We start from the raw sequence: 21,697 nt of genomic DNA on the forward strand, positions 1-21,697 counted from the left end.
ACCACCCAAAAATGTTGTCTTATGGTTGTTTGTGAGAGGTCATAAGAAAGGGTGTGTAGAGGAGTAAACATAACTTTCCTTTTACCCTTCTAAGTTCTTGTCATAAAAGTCTCAGAGGAAAAAAAAACACAAGTTTATTTATTTTTAAAGATTTTATTTATTCATGAGACACACACACACACACACACAGAGAGAGAGAGAGAGAGAGAGAGGCAGAGACACAGGCAGAGGGAGAAGCAGGCTCCATGCAGGGAACCTGACGTGGGACTCCATTCCTGGATCACGACCTGAGCCAAAGTCAGACGCTCAACCACTGGGCCACCCAGATGCCCCCACACATAAGTTTATTAACATGAACACTTCACATATACATGGGAGATACCCAGGGGGAAAAAATGAGAGTAACTCCTCAAACGTGGGTAATTTTTCATTCATTGTGCTAGGTCCTCAGGGGACCTTCTCAGTCTTCTTGGAAATCTTAAAATTTATTTGGAGATTTTTTTTGCCCCATTTCCACAGTTTCCTACTTCTGGATGTTTTAGAAGTTCTGTGCTTTTTGAGTTCCCCCAAAAGCAAACATTCAAACCCTAGGGAAATAAAATTCAAATTCAAATACATTTTTTTTTTTATGATAGTCACACAGAGAGAGGGAGAGAGGCAGAGACACAGGCAGAGGGAGAAGCAGGCTCCATGCAGGGAACCCGACGTGGGACTCGACGTGGGACTCGACGTGGGACTTGACCCCAGGTCGCCAGGATCAGGCCCTGGACTGAAGGCGGCGCTAAACCGCTGAACCACTGGGGCTGCCCCTCTACTTGCTTGTATTTATTTATTTATTTATTTATTTATTTATTTATTTATTTATTTATTTTTTCTACTTGCTTTTAAAACCCATTTTGGAGGCATAATTTGGACAAGGTGCACAAACCTTGGGTAGAGTTTTTTTGTTTGTTTGGTTTTGGTTTTTTTTTTTTTTTTTTGCTTTTAAAAATTTATCTACCAGAGTAACCATTCCAACCCACCGAGAGGAAGATCGTGAAGCCGTTCCATCACCGCACCGTGTTCCCTCAGGACCCTGGGCTGTCAATACTCCCGAAGGCAACCGTTAGCTCGACTTTGTCATTATTTTGGCTTGTTCTTGAACTTCACATAAATGAGCTTTCCTGTACGCTTCTATTCCACTCTTCAACGGCTTCTGAATATTCTATAATGTATATACCAGTTTCATTAAATATTCCCTAACTGAACACTTATTTCCAATACACATATTATATACAAATATTCCAATATTATATATATATATATTAAGAATATCGCAAGGGGTGTGCTTGTGTGCGAGAAATTTCCATCGGAGGGAGACACAGTGGGCCGAGGGCTCCCCCGCTTCGGGCCTAGCGGAACCTCCGATCGCGCGGTCCCGCCGCACGTGGTCTCTGAGACCTCCCATCACGGTACCCTCGGGACCCGGACCGCAAGAGCTGTCGGCCCCAGTTTCCCTCCCGGAAGTGGCGCGGGGGTGACTCTCGCCGTTTCCGCCGCCGAGGGGGCGGGGCTGGGGCTGCCCTGTCTCTGCGGTCGCGGTCGCGGGCTGATGACGCAGGGCGCCGCGTGCTCCCCCACGTGTGCTGCAGTTCTCCCGGCGTCTGCGGGGCTGCCGCTTCGGCTTTCCCCGGGGGCGTAGTTGCTGGCGCTTGCCGCGCGCGACCTCCGCGGCTCGGGGGTGCTCCGAGCGCTACGTAGGGAGCGCTGGGGGCCGCCGGGGGCAGCAGGGCCTGCGGACATGGAGCACCTTTTCCTGGAGGTGGCGGCTGCCCCGCTGCGCTTACTCGCTGCCAAGAACGAGAAGAGCCGTAGCGAACTGGGCAGGTTCTTGGCCAAACAGGTAAAAGCAGGGGGAGGGGGAGGGGGAGGGAAATCGCCGGGCCGGGACCCTGTCGCCCCCGTGGCGCGCGCGCCGCGGCCCTGAGCGAGACGCACTACGCTCGGGGTACGGAGGTTCGGCGTTGTGCCCCCCAGGCCCCCTCCCCAGGGCTGGCCCGGGGCGGGGACGTCCGCGCGCGTCTGAGGACATTGGAAGAAGCCTTTTGTGCTTACCTGAGAGACCCTTCCGTTCCCTGCAGCCGCCGAGCGCTCTGTGGCAGACACGGCCTCCCGAAGGAAACGTGGTTGGTTTTTCCTGCGATTGGGGTTGGATCTCAGCCCGTTCGACATGTGTCTCCCTTAAGTGTGCCAAGTCTGAGCCACCCCCGTCAGTCTGGGTGACTTCTTTTTTTTCCCCCTCTGCGTCCCATCCCGTAGTTCGGGCCCGCAGACACGTATTGATTGCGTTCCTGCTTTACGGGAGGCAGCCGTGCGGTTCTGTGAGGAGACGGAGAAATTCGCTACGGTCTCTGCCCGCAGCGGACTACAGCGTCTATTTTTGGAGACAGTTGGTAAACACAGAAAACAACTGAAGGACAAAGCAAGACAGCGAGTACGAACTGTGACATTGACCATATGCGTTATGAGGTGAATTAGAGTCTTCTAGGAAGTGGGTGTTTGGCCTTTTAAGAGCCTCCTCTGGACTCCCTGCTGTCTGAGTGGAGGACCTTTATCATGCATTTTTTTTTCCACGTTGCATTTTAATTTCCTTTTTTTAAGGTTCCCCACCCCCAATATCTTGGAGCTTCTTGAGAGTAGAAAATGTGGGTTTTTTTTTTTTTCCTTCTAACTCCAGTATCTAACTTAAGTCATTAATGCGTTGTACACATACGTATGGCATTGCTTAGGAAGTAACGGGAGTATTTTGGGTCTGGAGCAGCAGAGAATTGACACGAGAGGCATTTCTGTTTGGTGACAACAAATTGAAAGTGTAAAGTTAAGGGACGGAGGAGTCAAGATAGCCTGGAATTTCTGGCTCCTGAGACCCAGTGAAGGGAATCCCTAATCAAATGGTGAGCTGTAGAAAGAGAACTGAGTTTTAATGGGTTGGACTAAGGAAGAGAGAATCCGTTCGCGTGAGCTGAGCTTTTCGTTACAGGCTCCTGAATTATGTATTGTTGCTAGAGGTATTTTTCTGTAAGTGGGCTTTAGAATTCAAAGCACAGGTTCTGATTCCGGGGATCATGAACCAGCAACAGGAGATTGATGTTTCCCCACTGCTGTTGTAAAATGTAAAATTGGTGTTTATGTATTGGGAGGAGGGTGGGGAAAGGGTTTGTAGTCTTTAGGAGATAAAGTTTTGGAGAATCTGATACACGTAAGTGTGAGAACCACTCATGTGGATTCTGAGATTGTATTTGTAATTTTTTTTATTTATTTATGATAGTCACAGAGAGAGAGACAGAGGCAGAGACACAGGCAGAGGGAGAAGCAGGCTCCATGCACCGGGAGCCCGACGTGGGATTCCATCCGGGGTCTCCAGGATCGCGCCCTGGGCCAAAGGCAGGCGCTAAATTGCTGCACCACCCAGGCATCCCATCTGAGATTGTATTTGAAATAGTATTGGATCTGAAAGCTACTAGAAAGTTCAGTTGAGGGGGCAGCCCTGGTGGCTCAGCGGTTTAGCACCGCCTGCAGCCCAGGGCGTGATCCTGGAGACCTGGGATCGAGTCCTGCGTCGGGCTCCCTGCCTGGAGCCTGCTTCTCCTCCCTTTGCCTGTGTCTCTGCCTCTCTCTCGTCTGTGTCTCTCATGAATAAATAAATAAAATCTTAAAAAAAAAAAGTTCATTTGAATTAAGGAGATTTGAACACCTTTGCTTTTCCCTTTTCTTTGCTTCACATTGTTAAATTCTGTCCTGAGATGTCTTCTCAGGTTTGTTCCTTGAGCCATTTTCAGTAATAATTTTAAGATTTTCACTCAGAAGAGTTGATTGTGTTGCCAGTCTGTATTTCTCCTATTTTTGGAAACAAAACCATTTTTATTGGAAAGCAATAACCTTTGAAAGAGGATTCTCATTGCTATTGGGATCTGAAATAAGAATTTTTTAAAAAAAGATTTCATTTATTTATTCATAAGAGACAGAGAGAGAAGCAGATTCAGCAACTGCTAGGTGGAAGAGATGCATAGGACAGGGTATGTGAGAAGGAGTGCAGAGCTTCCATGCCCTCTCCAGAGGTGGCACTTTCTCCACATATCCATGTCTTCACCAACTTGGAAGCCATCCCGACCAAGTCCTTTTGGGTTTTTGAGGTGGCTTTGTTACTTAGGTATGACTGATGAAATCTTTAGCCATTGGTGTTGGAACTATATCCAGCCCTGGCCTGAGGTGGAGATGGGTGTATGACTGAAAGTCCAACACTAATGATTTGGTTGGTTCTCTAGACAACCAGCCCTTGGGTACTTTCCAGAATTCACTTGTGGGGCACCTGGCTGGCATAAGTTGGTAGAGCATGCAACTCTTGATCTTGGGATGGTGGGCCACGTTGGGCCTAGAACTTAACTTTGAAAACCTCATAAAATTCACCTCCTTAATACAACAAAAGACACTTTTATCATTCTCCTCACAGGACGTTCCAAGGGCTTTTAAGAAAAATGTACTATTAAAAATCATGGGGTGTCTGGGTGGCTCAGTCTGTTAAGTGTCCCACTCTTGGCTTTGGCTCAGGTTTATTTTCATCCTTTTTCTTTTCTTTAAGATTTTTTTTTTAATTTTATTTTAAAAAATATTTTATTTATTCATGAGAGACACACACACAGAGATAGAGAGAGACAGGCAGAGGGAGAAGCAGGTTCCACGCAGGAAGCCCGATGTGGGACTCAATCTCCAGATTCCAGGATCACGTCCTGAGCTGAAGGCAGATTCTCAGCCGCTAAGCCACCCAGGTGTCCCTTTTTTTATAAGATTTTATTTATCCATGAGAGACACACAAAGAGGTAGAGACAGAGGGAGAAGCAGGCTCCACACGGGGAGCCCTATGTGGGAGATCAAGTCCCCGGACCTGTGATCACGCCCTGAGCCAAAGGCAGACGCTCAACAGCTGAGCCACCTAGGCGTCCCCATTTTCATCCTTTTAAAAAATTTAAAAAAATTTTTTTCTTTAAGTAATCTCTATACCCAATGTGAGGCTCAAACTCATGACCCTGAGAACAAGAGTTGCATGCTCTTTCAACTGTGCAAGCCAGAAGCCCTGACACTTTCATTATTTCAAAAAGAAGGGATCCCTGGGTGGCGCAGCGGTTTGGCACCTGCCTTTGGCCCAGGGCGCGATCCTGGAGACCCGGGATCGAATCCCACGTCAGGCTCCCGGTGCATGGAGCCTGCTTCTCCCTCTGCCTGTATCTCTGCCTCTCTCTCTCTCTGTGTGACTATCATAAATAAATAAAAAATTAAAAAAAAAACAAGAGCAGTCAAAAAGAAGCACCCATACCTTTTAGCTATCACCGCCCTACCCCCATCACTGTGCTTTCTCACATCCCCCCAGGCAACCACTAACTTACTGTTTTTATCTATCTACCTATTCTGATTATTTAATATACTTATAATTAATAAGTCATCTGACTCTAAGTATTTTGTATAAAAGCTCCCTATTGTCTCTAGAATAAATATCCAGCTTTCTAAAATGGTATGTGAGGTGTTTTTTTTTTTAATTTTAAATTTAAAAGTTTCTTAAAAGAAAGTTTATTGAGTCCTTATATCCTGTGTGGGGCTCAAACTCATGATCAGGAGTATCATACTCTTCTAGCTGAGCCAGCCGGGTGCCCCCAAAACAAAAGCTTTTAAAAGAATTTTTTTTTTTCTGTCAGCTTTATTTCCATTTTTTGTTTCAGATATTTTTAAATCCAGCCTAGTGATTCTCAACTGGGGTAATTTTGCCCCCAAGGGCAAATCTGGAGACATTTTTGGTTGTCACAACTGCTGGTGGGGTTGCTTCTAGCATGTAGTATTTAGAGGCCAGGAGTGTTGCCAAATATGTTATAATGCATGTGTTAGCCTCACAGTGTGAATTTAAGGAATAAATTTTAAATATTTGTACACCTAATAACAGAAGATCAAAATACATGAGTCAAAAAGTGACAGAGGAGGAAAAATAGACAAATTCACAATTATAATCGGAGACTTAACATCCTGTCCTGAGTAATTGAAGAAATACAGAAAATCACTAAGCATGTGGAAGACCCACTCTCAGTAAACCTTATCTAATTGACATTTATAGAATGCTGTGCCCAGTAACTGTGGAATACATGTTCTGCTCATCTGGAACATTCACCAAGATAGAGCATACTCTGAGCCATTAAATAAGTCTTAATAAATTTAGGAGAATTAAAGTCATACATGAGATATTCAGTGATCCCAATGGATTTTTTTTTTTCTTTTTTAAGATTTTATGTACTTATTCATCAGAGACACAGAGAGAGGCAGAGACACAGACAGGGAGAAGCAGGCCCCATGCAGGAAGCCTGACGGGACCCGATCCCGGGTCTCCAGGATCATGCCCTGGGCTGAAGGCGACGCTAAACTGCTGAGCCACCCGGGCTGCCCCCCAATGGAATTAAATTAGGGAAAAAAACCCTGAATGTTAGGAATTAAAAACAAAAAACAAAATTAAAGATGGGTGAAGGAAAATCACTGGTAGAATCAGAAAGTATTTTTTTGAAGATTTTATTTACTTGAGAGAGAGTACATGTGCATGTGCATGCATGCATGAGCTGTGGGAAGGGGCAGAAGAAGAGGGAGAAGCAGACTTCCTCTGCCAAGCAGGAAGCCAGAAGTACATGAGACTGGATCTCAGGACTCTTGAGATCATGATTTGAGCCGAAGGCAGATGCTTAACCTGCTGAGCCACCCAGGTGCCCCTGTGAAAGCATTTTGAATTGAATGATAATTTAAACAAATTGTGGAATGCAGCTAGAGGAGTAATTGGAAGGAAATTCATAACATTTTCAAAGCATTGAATATATGTGAACAGCCAAATTTAAAAATGGATAAAAGAGGGCAGCCCGGGTGGCTCTGCGGTTTAGCACCACCATCAGCCCAAGGCCTGATCCTGGAGACCTGGGATTGAGTCCCACGTCGGGCTCCCTACATGGAGCCTGCTTCTCCCTCTCCTGTGTCTCTGCCTCTCTCTCTCTCTCATGAATAAATAAATAAAATCTTTAAGAAAATGGATAAAAGATTGAACAAACATCACAACAGTTGATAAACGTATGGCTACTAAACACTTGAAAAAATTCTCAACATCTTTGGCATCAAGGAAATGCAGATAAAAGCACCAGCTACCACTCTCACTCCACTAGAATGACTAAAATTATAACTGACAATACTATATGTTGGTGAAGTTACCTGGCGGCTAGAGGTCTCAGGCATTGCTGGTGGGTGTACACTGGTACAAATACTTGTTTTAAAGTTTTTTTTTTTTTTTTAAGATTTTATTTATTAAAAAAATAGATTTTATTTATTCATGAGAGACACAGGCACCAAACCACTGAGCCACCCAGGGATCCCCAACTTGTTTTATTTTATTTTTTTATTTTTATTTTTTTAAAAGATTTTATTTATTTACTCATAGACACACACACACACACACACACACACACACAGAGGCAGAGACACAGGCAGAGGGAGAAGCAGGCTCCATGCAGGGAACCTGACGTGGGACTTGATCCCGGGTCTCCAGGATCACACCCCAGGCTGCAGGCGGTGCTAAACTGCTGCACCACAGGGGCTGCCCCCCAACTTGTTTTAAAGTTAAACGTTGAGGGGCGCCTGGCTGACTTAGTTGATAGATCATGTGACTTTTTTTTTTTTTTTTTTAAGATTTTATTTACTTGAGAGAGAGAGAGACAGTAAGAGGAGAGCACAGACAGGAGGGAGGGGGAGAGAGAGAAGCAGACTCCCCACTGACCAGGCAACTCCACAGGGAGCTTGATTCCAGGACTCTGAGACCTCTCATGAGTAAATAAATAAAATCTTAAAAAAAAAAAAAAGTGTCTTGAGTTCAGCTCAGATCATGATCTCAGGGTCCTGGGATCTAGCCCCATCCGGCTCTGTGCTCAACAAGAAATTTTTCTTTTTTTTAAAGATTTTATTTATTCATGAGAGACACACACGGAGAGAGGCAGAGGCAGAGGGAGAAGCAGGCTCCATGCAGGGAGCCGGAATCAGGACTCGATCCCGGGTCTCCAGGATCAGGCCCTGGGCCGAAGGCAGCGCTAAACTGCTGAGCCACCCGCGCTGCCCTCAACAAGAAATCTGCTTTCCGGGCAGCCCCGGTGGCGCAGCGGTTTAGCGCCGCCTGCAGCCCAGGGCATGATCCTGGAGACTCTGGATCGAGTCCCGCGTCGGGTTCTCTGCATGGAGCCAGCTTCTCCTGCCTGTGTCTCTGTCTCTCATTCTCTCTCTGTGTCTCTATGAATGAATAAATCTTAAAAAAAAAATCTGCTTTCCCTCTACTCTCTGCTCCTCGCCCCCCCACCCCGCCTCTTCTCCAGCTTTGTGTTTGTGCACACGCTCTCTCTCAAATAAATAAAATCTTTAAAAATTTTTTTAAGTTAAATTAAAATTTACATTCAAATTAAGCATATAGGTATATGACCTAGCAATCTCACTCTTAGGTAATGTAAGATATATTACAACTGGTACAAAAAAAGAAAGCATTGAATATATGTACCTAAATGTTCATAGTAGCCTTTTTTTTTTTTTTTTTTTTTTAAGGGGTTTGGTTAGAGGAGGGAGAGGAGCAGAGGGAAGGAGAAACTTAGGCAGACTCCACACCCAGAAGGGAGCCAATGCCTGGCTTGATCTTAAAATTGTGAGACCATGACCTGAGCCAAAATCAAGTCAGACACTTAACCCACTAAGTCACTGAAGTAGGTGCTCCCATAGTAGCTTTTTGGATGATAGTTGGAAACAGTGAAGCAGTGAAGCTATCTATCAACATGCAAATAGATAAAAAAGTTGTGGTTTATTCAGACAGTGAAAAAGTAGTAACAAAATGGAATAAACTATTGAAGCATTTATTTACGTGAATGATTGTCAAAAGCATTATACTGAACAACAGAACTTGGACAGAAAAGAGCACATACTGCATGATTAAATTCATTCATTTATTTTAGATTATTTATTTATTCATGAGAGGCACAGAGAGAGGCAGAGACATAGAGGGAGGAGAAGCAGGCTCCCTGTGGGGAGCCCGATGTGGAACTTCATCCAGAACTCTGGGATCACATCCTGAGCCAAGGCAAAGACGCTCAACCGCTGAGCCACCCAGGCATGCCCTGATTAAATTTACATAAAGTTCTAGACTAGGCATATCTAATCTGTGGTCGTAAAATCATATTATTGGTGAGAAGATTGACTGCCAAGAAACATAAGGGAACTTTGGGTTTGATACTTTTATTGGGTGGTGATTGCATGGGTATGTATATATGTCAAAACTTATCAAACTATAAATGGGTGCATTTTATTATATGTAGAGTATATGTCAAAAAAGATTGATGGATTGAAGTTGGTTTTTGAAAAGCTAAATGTTTGAGGGCACCTAGCTGGCTCAGTTGGTAGAGCACTACTGACTCTTTCTATTGTTTTTTTAAATTATTTTTATCTTTAAGTATTTTATTTATTTGAGAGGACGAGCATAAAGGGAGAGGGAGAAGCAGACTCCCTGCTGACCAGGGAGTGTTACACGGGGCTCCATCCCAGGACCCTGAGATCATGACTGGAGCCGAAGAGACACTTAACTGACTAAGCCACCCAGGTGCCCCAGAGGATGGGACTCTAGATCTTGGGGTCAGGAGTTTAAGCCCTATGTTGGGCTTAGAGTTTACTTTTTAAAAAAGGCTATCTATTTCTTCTAACACAGTTTTCCAGGTTACTTTTTTTTTTTTTTTTTTAAGATTTTGTTTATTTATTTTAGAGAGAGCATGCTCATGAATGAGCAGGAAGGAGGGGCATAGGGAGAAGAAAAAGAGAGAATCTCAGCTAGACTCTGCTGAGTGTGGAGCCTGATGCAGAGCTCGATCCTGAGACCCTGAAATCATGACCTGAGCCAAAATCAACAGTCACCCAGTCACTGAGCCACCCAGGCACTTCCATATTACCTTTTGAAGATAAAGCTCATGAAATGATACTCTCTCTGGAGGTTTTTTTCCCCAACCTGCAAGTATCCATTTGTAGAACATGTCCTGGAGAGTTATGGTTTCTTTCATTCATTTTGTAGAGGAAGTTTCTTTTTCTTCACTTTGTAACTAGTTAGTGAATACTATTTATTTATTTATTTATTTATTTATTTATTTATTTATTTATTTATATTTTTGAGGTGGGAGGAGGGGCAGAGGAAGACAGAATCTTTTTTTTTTTTTTTAAGATTTTATTTATTCATGAGAGACACAGAGAGAGAGGCAGAGACACAGGCAGAGGGAGAAGCAGACTACTTGCAGGGATCCCGATGTGGGACTGGATCCCTTGACTGAGGATCACACCCTGAGCCGAAGGCAGACACTCAACTGCTGAGCCACCCAGGCGTCCCATGACAGAGCATCTTAAGCAGGCTGTGCGCCCATTATGGAGCCAGAGGCAAGGCTCGATCACAACCCTGAAATCATAACCTGAGCCGAAATCAAGAGTTAGATGCTTAACTGACTGAGTCACCCAGGCATCCCTACTGTATACTTTTTAAGTGATATTTTTTGTGGACTTGTTTATAGGGACATTCAGCAATCGAAAATGTCATATCATGCTCCTGTGAATCATGACCAAATCTGTTAAATGTCCTTGCAGGACTAATATTGATGGAAATTGTTTCAATGTAACATCTTCCTCCAATCAGTGCTTTGTTCAGAATTAGTTTTATAAGTCAATGCTGTATATTTTGGAAGTTCTTTTAAGAGCTTAAGTGTAAGGTGACCTTTTTCTGAGAGATAATTTTGGAAAACTGTTAAATTTTTACATCTGATGTAAAAATGAAACTCCTTAGTATGAAACTCCTTGGGATAAATTCATAGCATTGGATTTGCTGGGTCAGAGGTTATGACCCTTAAACAGTTTAAACCCACAATCTCATTGTTGGCCACAAGGGTTGTATAGGCCTCCATGCACAGTAGCAACATGAGACTTTTCACACACTTTTTCAGTTTTCTTTGTTAGTCTTATGGACATTCTGAATCCAGGCACTAGAATTTTGTGGTCTGTTTCATCTTTCATATCAAAGTATGGCTGTCTCCTTTGGATCTGTTTTATTTCTTCGAGGCTGAAGCCTTCATAAGGCTGTCCTCATTCATTTTGAGGAATTGATTTCTAATCTCTATCCTTACCTCAAGAGAGTTGACAGTTTTACATAATAACTGCAAGGTTGGTGCCCAAACCCATGCAATTTCTGTTTTCCTTCAAGAGCAAAGGAGCTGGGGGAAACATTGGAATTTCTGGGAAGTTCTGAGACCATGAAACAGATTATTTTTCAGAGAAGCTGTGTAGCATTTTACATGGAATTCAGGTATCAGTCCTTTTGCTAAAACCCCAGTGGACTGAAACTTCTTTGTAACAGCCTTTTACATTAAATTCACTGTAATCGTCTATTGCAAAAACCTTCACTGTGTTTTATAAGGTAAACTCATTTATGAAATCTGGAAATTGGATGTTTTAATTCCAAGCTAGGACTTTTTGCTCTTCTGTAGCAGTGCAAATGAGTAGCATTCACATAGACTTTGTTTTGCCTTTCTCTCAGGTGTGGACACCTCAAGATCGCCAGTGTATCCTGAATACCTTAGCACAATTACTTCTGGATAAAGACTGTACTGTGCTGGTTGGTCGCCAGCTACGCCCTCTTCTTTTGGATTTGCTGGAAAGGAATGCTGAGGCCATTAAAGCTGGAGGCCAAGTCAACCATGATTTACACGAAAGGCTCTGTGTGTCAATGAGCAAACTCATCTGTAACCATCCTGACATCCTTCCGTGAGTAACCGTTTTTTCTTCACATTTCTCCTTGAGATAGTAGAACTTGGGATGTAAAGAAGGAGTGAGTTGAGGAGAAGGGAAATATAAGAAAGAAGAAATATAGATGGTACTATTTTATAAAAATGATCACAGTGGAATCCCTTTATCTAGCTTAGTTTAGTGACCATTTACTAGGTTCTTTTAAATCTTGGCCATCAAGACAGGTCTGGCAAAATGGCCAAGATAGGTTCCCTATCTTCAAGGATTGTATCATTTGGTGAGACATCCATATAAGGTGATTTAAATGAGTTTTATTTTATTATTTTTAAAAATAATTTTATTTATTTATGTGATAGTAGGTAGAGTGCAGGCAGAGGGCGAGGGAGAAGCAGGTTCCCCACGAGCAGGAAGCCCAGTGCAGGGTCATGACCTGAGCTGAAGGCGGACAGGCTTAACTAACTGAGCCACCCGAGTGCCCTGATTTAAATGAGTTTTAGTTGAAGCTCTTACAGCATTCACTTCAGATGTATGCTATTTTTTGCTTGCTAGAGCAGCTGCAGGAGTCAGAAGAGTTCTGGTGTCCTTTCTAACTTTATAACAATCTATCCGAAGCAGTATGGTAAGAAGTGGTATTAGAACTGGATTCTAATGTGATTTTCTTTTGACCAGCTCTGTTTCCATGCTGGGCTGGTTCAGCCCTCCCTAGACAGCCTGGTGGTCCTCCACTTCTGGGAGGTCACCATATTGATGCCAAATTTATCATGGACACCAGATCAGCATAGTGCACTACAGACCAGAACTACAGTCCTGCCTCATCCTCCCAAATAGCTGGGGTCTATTGCTTCATACCACACTATCTACCTTTGCCTTTTAAATTAATAGTAAAGTATCTTTTGTGTGGAATTGTCAAAGGGGCAGTAAAGTGAGTGTTAAGAGTTTTTTTAATTGAGAAAAGAGAACTTTTTTTTTTTTTTTAAGATTTTATTTATTTATTCATGAGAGACACAGAGAGAAAGGCAGAGACACAGGCAAAGGGAGGAGAAGGAGGCTCCATGCTGGGAGTCCGACGCGGGACTCGATCCCGGGACTCCAGGATCGTGCCCTGGGCCAAAGGCAGGCGCCAAACCGCTGAGCCACCCAGGGATCCCCAATGGTGGTGTTTTAGTAATTTTTATACAGGATTATATAGCATTTAAGTATGTAGCTATATGTTATCTTTTTATTCTTTTTATTTTTTGATTTGCATTTAGTGGTGGACTGTTTCCTGTTTTTTTTTTTTTTTTTTAAGTTTCTTTGTTTATTCTTTTTCTTTCTACGTTCACTGTGGGGTTTGAACTCACAACCCCGAAATCAAGAGTCATATGCTCTTCTGACTGAGCCAGTCAGGCGTTCTTTAATCTTTATATTATAACATTTTCAGGCACTATTACTCTTATTTTAAGTCTTTAGAGAGGTTAACTAAATTGTCCTAAGTGTCAGGGCCAGAACTGGATCACAGGTCTTATTTCTAGATGGTAGGAGGACTGATGAGTTGCCCAAGTGGCTTGTCCAAGATTAGATGTTTAACTGGGTGATATTCCATGTTGCATTTTTGAACATGCATTTTGGAACCTTATGACTCTTTATCATACTACAGGAAAGAGACCTTCTCTTCTCCTTAGTCTTTGAATATTCTTTAGGGAAAAAACTAATGTTGTTATTCTCTGGCTAAAAATGCTTTACTTTATTGGTTCATCTGTCATTGTTTAGACCAGAATTTTAGAGCACTCCTTGAAAATGATGGGTCTCAATAGTAAAGGGTGCTACTGTAGTCAAATAAGTTTGGAAGAGAGTATTGACCAAACTCCCTTTTGTGTGCTTAGATTGGATCACTGTTCTCTTCTCCCCGTTGCTGCACAGATGGAGGATCATTGCCAGTACACTCTGCTCATTTCCCTCATCTTCCTCAAAGACCTCCTGGGTCAGGTTGACCATTTGGTTACTGCTTTTCTGTTTGCATACTTTTTTTTTTTTTTTTTTTAAGATTTTATTTATTTATTTATGAGACACACAGAGAGAGGGAGAGGCAGAGACACAGGGAGAGGGAGAAGCAGGCTCCATGCAGGGAGCCCGATGTGGGACTCGATCCCAGGTCTCCAGAGTCACGCCCTGGGCTGAAGGCGGCGCTAAACCACTGAGCCACCCGGGCTGCCATGCTTGCATACTTGTTACTGTCCACCTAGTCCCACATGTGCTGCCAACATTAGCTGCCTCTGAGCTAGTGGAATACCAGCCTCTTTCCCCTGAAGAATTAGTCTGACAGTATACTTGTGAAGAAAAAAATGTCTTATTTTTTACAAAAGTAGTATATTTAAGTAATAATGTATTAAGTAATAATAAGAATTGCCAAAAGCAGAAGTCTTCACCCTGAAATCCTACTTTTTAGGGATAACTTATTAATAATAGTTTTGGTGTGTTTTCTCCCAAATTTCTTTTCTTTTTCTTACTCTGCCAGGTCTCTTCTGAGCCCCATTTGAATCTTCTAAGTCTCCTTTATCCAGTCGCCTTCAGAATATCACGTGTTAATTTACCAAGTCCCTATTCCTGTTTGTTGGCTTGCTTGTGGAAGTCCCAAGCTTTCCCAACCATCTCCTGAATTCTCATTATTTCCCAATTACAGTTGTATATTTGGGGATTTCTTGAGCTAGGAGTCTGGGGTATACTTCCTTGGTGCTTCAATACAAGTTGCTCTGGAAAACAGATTCAAATGGCTGTTGCCCCTGCTCTGTCGCATCCCCAGTAGGTTCCTGAGGATTCTGTTACTGACTACTAATTCACCAAGTTATTATAAAAGGATGCAACTCAGGAACAGGCTGATGGAAGAGATTGATTGCTTCATAATACTAGATTGGGCAGTGATTTTATCTTTTTTTTGTGACACCAAAAGCACAAGCAACAAAAGCAAAAGTAGACAAATGGAACATCAAACTAAAAAGCTGCTACACAGCAAAGGAAACAAGGATGTAGAGACAGCCTACAGATTGGGAGAAAATATTTGCAAATTGCCTCTGATAGGGGATTAACATTAAGATTATGTAAAGAAATTCATGTGAAGCTTTTTTTTTTTTTCCCTAAGATTTTATTTATTTGAGAGAGAGACTGTGTGAGCTCAAGAGTGCAGGGAAGGGCAGAAGGGGAGGGAGAGGAAGAAGGAAAATCTCAAGCAGACTCTGCTGAGCACTGAGCATGGAGCCTCATGCAGGGCTCAATCTCATGACTCTGAGATCATGAGTTGAGCTCGAACCAAGTATTGGACACATAGTTGGCTGAGCCACCCAGGCACCTCGTCTGAAGTTTTTGTCCCTCTCACAATCTTAGCCGCCGTCCATGTTTCGTGCAAGTCTGTTCATCTCTTCAGATGCAACCAAGGCATCTCTTTTGGACTCCCCCAGATTTAGTTGAATCTTTTTCCTTTGTGCCTCTTGTTGTTTCTGTAAATTACTATCTTCCTTGCTAGATTCAAGCTCTTCAAGGAAAGTATCTCCTTGGTTTTATACCCCTTGTAGTTAACACAGTGGCTTCTAGTGTGAGGTCAATAAGTGTTTGTTGAAAATGAGAGTATTTTCAGTAGAAAACACTTGGGGTAAGTACTTTTGATTTTTGTTTTTTTGTTTTTTTTGATTTTTGTATTTTCTTAGGCATATCATGCCATGGTCCTAGTTAAACAGGATACTGTCTAGGCCTAGGTAGCTTCAGTATTCGTATCTGTTTTCAGACCCTTGGAAATTGCTGTTATATTCTGCTGTCCTGTCTCAAAGTAGAAATTTATGCTTTGATATCCTCACTAACAAATGAAAATAATCTCTCTCTTTCTGAAGGTTTGCCCTGAGGTATTTCAAGGATACTTCTCCAGTCTTTCAGAGACTCTTCCTAGAGAGTTCAGATGCTAATCCAGTCCGCTATGGACGCAGGCGGATGAAGCTCCGGGACCTAATGGAAGCAGCTTACAAGTTTCTGCAACAAGACCAGTCTGTGTTTCGGGAGCTCTGGGACTGGAGTGTGTGTGTCCCTCTCCTCAGAAGCCATGACACCTTGGTCCGCTGGTCTGTAGCTGTTGGACTTTTCTCATGTTTCAAGTGTGGGGATGGTAGAGGGAGTGTAGAGTTCTGTGCGTCAGGAGGGAAAGGAAGCTATGTAAAATGTGTTATTTTTATTCTGGTGCCTTTGGGGTTCTTACTGCCTTTCCTTAATCATGTATCTCTTACATGGAAAATGAGATGATACTAGTGGAGTGCACCTTTTTCAGGTTCTGTCAAATGAATTCATCATGCCTGATTTGTATTTTGTACTCTTAATTATAATATATCAATTCTATAAGATTTCTTTTTCTTTTTTTTTTTTTTTAAGGTTTTTATTTATTTATTTGAGAGAGGACAAGAGAGAGCCAGGGAGCACCTGCGGGGGAGGGGCAGAGGGAGAAGCAGGCTCCCTGCTGAAGCCCAGCAGGGGCTGATTCCAGGACCTCCAGGATCATGACCTGAGCAGAAGGCAGAACTGACTGAGCTTTTTTTCTTTTTCTTTATATAATTATTATTATCATTTTTTAAAGATTTTATTTATTTATTTATTCATGAGAGACACAGAGACGGAAAAGCAGAGACACAGGCAGAGGGAGAAGCAGGCTCCATGCAGGGAGCCTGATGTGGGACTTGATCCCAGGACTCTGGGATCATGCCCCAGCAGAAGGCAGATGCTCAACTGCTGAGCCACCCAGGCGTCCCTCTCTCTTTTTTTTTTTTTTTAAGTTTATTCATTCCTTCATTTATTTATTTTAGTAATCTCTATGCCCAGTGTGGGGCTTGAACTTACCATCTAGAGATTAAGAGTTGCATGCTTTACCAACTGAACCAGCCAGGCGCCCCTAGAATTTCTTTTTTTAGTATTTAGTTGGCTAGCAAATTTTCTTTATTCTTGAGAATTAGCTGCTTGTTCTGAGTTTATATACTTTAATTTTCTCCAGGTACACAGCCAATTGTCTTGCTTTGGTCACTTGTATGAATGAAGAGCACAAGTTATCATTCCTTAAGAAGATTTTTAGTAGTGAGGAACTGATTCATTTCAGGTTGAGGTAAGAAGGAGGATTCTTAGAGATGTTCATGTGGCTTTGCTGTGTATTAAAGTAACTGATGAGTTCCTCATTTTCCTCAGGTTACTAGAAGAGGCCCAGCTGCAGGACTTGGAGAAGGCCCTGGTTTTGGCTAATCCAGAAACCTCCCTTTGGCGTAATGAGAAGGAGCTGCAGTACTTACAGGGACATCTTGTTTCAGCTGACCTCTCTTCCAGAGTGACTGCTGTCTGTGGTGTGGTGCTGCCTGGGCAGCCACCAGTCCCTGGAGAGCAGGTATGTTGGCATCAGTAGGGTGTCTTTTTCCCCCCTCTTAAACACTCAGTGTGCTTTTTTCTTTGGCTGGGCCCTGTGTTAAAAGTGTGAGTCAAATTAAGTTTGCCAAATTGCTGTTCCATTTACAGAAGTACTCAGAAGAGATTAAGAAAAAGTTACCCAGGGCTCTCTTTGATATTTCCTTTGTCTCTATTTGATGTTAAATTAGAAACTCTAATGATGCCTATATGATGCTTTTAACTTCAGCAAAGCTCTTCCATTTATTCTCTGTGTGATGTTGGGTAGTTTATGCTGTGGTAACATTTATATGAAACAAAGGCAGAATGATTAGTCTGGAGACCTTTGGGTTGCTCTTTGGGAGAGACAGGGCTAGGCTCAAGTATAACTCCCAGCAGCCTCTTTATGTCATGACATTCTTTTTACTCATTGTGTGGGAGGCTAGTAAGTATAGTGAACATCCCCTGCCATATGAAATGAGTTTCTTTTCAAGAATGTGTCTCCAGACCCATGCTTTTGAAAGATTTATAGATTATAATCTAGCTCTATAATCTGAAACTGTTGGGAGCCAGTCTGTTTTCCCTAGTAGTTTTTAGTCAGTTGTCACTTTGTGTGATGGTCAGATTCACCGTTTTCTTTTTGGAAAAAGCCCTTGTCATTCCTTGAATCATTGGTTTGTCCATTGGGCAGTACAATTTAAAGAAAAGCATAATGGGGGCACCTTGCTGGCTCAGTCAGAAGAGCTTGTGGCTCTTTATTTTGGGGTTGTGAGTTTGAGCCCCATGTTGGGTGTAGAGATTACTTCAAATAAATAACCTTAAAAACATTAAAAAAGCTTAATATACATTTAAAAATGCACATCTGAAATGTACAGCTCAATGATTATTCATAAACTGAATATATCTATGTAAGCAGCATGAGGATAGCAGCATTTCTAGCGGCCCGTGTGTTTTCCTCTAGTCACTAAGATCCTCCCAACCCCAACCATTCTCCTAACATGGATTAGGTTTGGAGCATTAGAATTTTAACATAGGGAAGGATTCTAGTTGGGATGGGCCTGATGTTGAGTAGCAGTGACAAGGCACTGGGGCAGAAGCACAAAATGGTGCTATATCCCAGCCTGCCTGCTTAATAACAGAGTAATAGCCCTGCAGAGAGTTCAAGAACTCCAGTCCTGGGGCACCTGGGTGGGCTCAGTCAGTTAAGTGGTTAAGCATTTGACTTTGGCTCAGGTCAGGATCTCAGGGTCCTAGGATCCAGCCCTGTGTCCAGCTCTGTGCTCAGTGGGACATCTGCTTGTCCCTCTGACCCTTCCCCTGCTCATGCTCTCTTTTCTTTCAAATAAATAGAATTTAAAAAGCAAACAAACAAAAAAAATAAAAAAATAAAAAGCAAACAAACTTCCAGCCTTGAATCTCATTTTATTCTCACGTATCTATAGGGAACTAGCCATGTTTGAGAAGTTTTTATTCCTTAAAAAAATTCTTAAAAATTCCACCTTCCCAAGGGATCTTTTTCCTTATGTTATATTAGGTACATTATTATTTGAAAATTTTTTCAATGCAGTAAAACAAAACATTTACCATTTTAAACTTTTTTTTTTATGTAAATAAACTCTACCCCCAATGTGAGACTCCAACTTTAAACCCTGAGATCAAGAGTCACATGCTCTATTGACTGAGCCAGCCAGGCATCCCAAACGTCTTAAACAGTTTTAAGTGTACACATCAGTGATGTTAAATATACTCATCTTGTTTTGTAAACAAACTCCAGAACTTTTTCATTTTGCAGAATTAAAACTCTATACACATTAAACATACTGAGAGAATTATTACTATTATTTTTACTTTTTGTTAATGGAAAATGTCAAATATATTTCAAAGTAGAAACAGTGGTATAATGAATCCCCATGTACCCATCACTTAGCCTCAGTAATTATAAATTATCAGTTACATTTTATTTATAGTTCTGCACACTTTCCCCAAACGGTGTTATTTGAAGCAACTTCCAGATAGCACATCATTTCATGCCTAAATATTTCAGTATATACATATAAAAGAAAAGAACTTTTAAAAAAGCCATTATTCTTTATTATACCTGAAAAAATACAATAATTTTATAATACAAAGTATCCTTTTCCCTGATTGATAAATATGTTGTGTGCATTCTTGATTTTAGATAGGAAGTCTTAGGGGATCCCTAAGCGGTTTAGCGCCTGCCTTGGGCCCAGGGTGTGATCCTGGAGTCCCGGGATCGAGTTCCGCGTCAGGCTTCCTGCATGGAGCCTGCTTCTCCCTCGGCCTGTGTCTCTGCCTCTCTCTCTCTCTCTCTCTCAATCTGTGTCTCTCATGAATAAATAAATAAAATCTTAAAAAGAAAAAAAAGATACGAAGTCCTAGAATGTGGTATAAGAGGAAGGAAAACAAAAATGCAGTCATGAGATGAAGTTTGCCCCTATCTTTTGTGTGTCAACTTTTTTGGCTTCTCAGACTTTGGGAGATTTTCCTTAAATCCTGCCAAAAGGAAAAAGATCCTTATTTTGGATAACATACCTGTTGTTATTATAGTTCTAGTACTACTAATTAGAGGTTTATGTAAAGGTTAGTGAAAGCATTGTTGTAGAAATTAATCTGTGCACTTTGGAGGAAAGACTGTTAACATGCCTTTTATTTTTCCCTTGCCTCCTTAGGCTAGTAATAGGAGTTCTTCTCGTGAACAGGAGCTGGCCTTTAGATCTTATGTGCTGGTTGATTCAATCTGCAAAAATCTTCAGACACTGGCTATGGCAGTGGCTTCTCAGAATGCTGTGTTGTTGGAAGGACCAATAGGATGTGGCAAAACTTCCTTAGTTGAACACTTAGGTGCAATGACAGGTAGAAGGAAGCCCCCTCAGCTTCTTAAAGTCCAGCTTGGAGATCAGACCGACAGTAAGGTAATTAAGAAATAGCGAATTTTGGTGGGTTCACATGCTTATAAATGTTTGCATTAAAGTATTGTTTTTGCTAAGGGAATGTGAGAATAGTTATTGATTGGTCCTCCTCATAACTGATGGGACCAACGTGTAAAAACACCAAGTGCCTGCTTATATCTGTATAGAATTTTAACAGAATTAATCAAAGGATGTGGCATTGGCATCTCGGATATGTGGTTTCATTAATACTTTTTCCTTTTCCTCCAGATGCTGTTGGGAATGTATCGGTGTACAGATGTCCCAGGAGAGTTTGTGTGGCAACCTGGTACTCTCACACAGGCAGTCACAAAGGGACACTGGATCCTTCTGGAGGATATTGACTATGCCCCCTTAGACGTGGTATGTTACCTCACTAATTATTTACTGATTTTCTGTCTTTTTTTTTTCCCCTGAAAGATTTTATTTATTTATTTAGGAGAAAGAGGGAGAGCACTAGTGGGGTGGGGGTGGGGCAGAGGGAGAAGGAGACACAGACTCCCTGCTGAATAGAGAGCTTAAGGATGCCTGGCTCCATCCTATGACCATGGGTTCATGATTATTTTTTAAGACAGATGCTTACCCCACTGAGCTATCCAGGTGCCCCAGACACCTGTGTTACTGAAATTATCTCCCAAAATCACTATTAACAAAATATATTTCAAAGACATGAAATCAGGGGCACCTGGGTGGCTCAGTTAGTTAAGCATCTGCCTTTGGCTCAGATCATGATCCCAGGGTCCTGGGATTGGAGCCCTGCATCGGACTCCCTGCTCAGTGGGGGAGTCTGCTTTTCTGTCTCTTTATCCCTCTGCCCCTCCCCTCTGCTCCTTTTCTTTCTCCCTAAAATAAATAATATTTTTTAAAAAATAATAGGTATTTGATTAGAGATGTTATGTTTTGTGAGAAGCTCATTCATGATTACCTACCTAATCTGGTTTGAGGTGTTTGTTAGAAAATTGATAAAGTTCTGCTGGTACTGTTTCATTGAGTACAGTAGTCCCCCCTTATCTGCCATTCAGTTACCCTTGGTTACTCTCAGTCCTGAAGCAGATGATCCTCCTAATGTATCAGAAGGTCAGTAGTAGCCTAACACTATGTCGAAATGTCTCCATCATTCACCTCACTTTATCTGGTCACATAGGCATTTCATCATCTCACATCTCCATAGGAAGGGTGAGTATAGTAAGATACTTTGAGAGAAACCACATTCACATAACTTTTACTATAGTATATTGTTAAAATTATTCTATTCTATTGTCATTTACTGCTGTTAATCTCTTACCTTGCCTATTTGTAAGGCAAACTTTATCAAAGTATGTATGTATAGGAAAAAGCATAGTATATATAGGACTCTGTATTATCCACAGTTTCAGAAACCACCGAGGGTCTTGGAACATACTCCACATGGATAAGGGGGAAATTCTGTAGTTGGATATGTGATCAATTTCATTGTAGTTTTTTGCTCCTTTAGTTGAATATGTGATCAGTGTCATAACATTTCCAAAAGAATAGGCCTTGTG

The 21,697-nt window shown here is 42.1% G+C and overlaps 1 protein-coding gene across 4 annotated transcripts in view; it reads left to right on the top strand.

Moving 5' to 3' along the window:
• The first annotated feature begins 1,198 nt into the window (after positions 1-1,198).
• MDN1 (midasin AAA ATPase 1) overlaps positions 1,199-21,697 on the top strand; it is a 162,419-nt gene continuing 141,920 nt past the window's right edge. For 3 of the 4 annotated variants that reach the window (XM_041757895.1, XM_041757899.1, XM_041757912.1), the window contains exons 1-7: positions 1,199-1,882; positions 11,642-11,868; positions 15,708-15,932; positions 16,850-16,957; positions 17,038-17,230; positions 19,917-20,159; positions 20,406-20,537. In XM_041757895.1, the coding sequence (XP_041613829.1) occupies positions 1,781-1,882; positions 11,642-11,868; positions 15,708-15,932; positions 16,850-16,957; positions 17,038-17,230; positions 19,917-20,159; positions 20,406-20,537 (1,230 nt within the window). In that variant the 5' untranslated portion in view covers positions 1,199-1,780. Of the gene's footprint in view, positions 1,883-2,298; positions 2,509-11,641; positions 11,869-15,707; positions 15,933-16,849; positions 16,958-17,037; positions 17,231-19,916; positions 20,160-20,405; positions 20,538-21,697 lie in introns of all 4 variants that reach the window. The other variant, XM_041757904.1, reaches the window with a different exon arrangement.

The sequence above is a fragment of the Vulpes lagopus genome, chromosome 1 (genome assembly GCF_018345385.1).
Source record: "Vulpes lagopus strain Blue_001 chromosome 1, ASM1834538v1, whole genome shotgun sequence".
Taxonomy (NCBI): Eukaryota; Metazoa; Chordata; class Mammalia; order Carnivora; family Canidae; genus Vulpes; species Vulpes lagopus.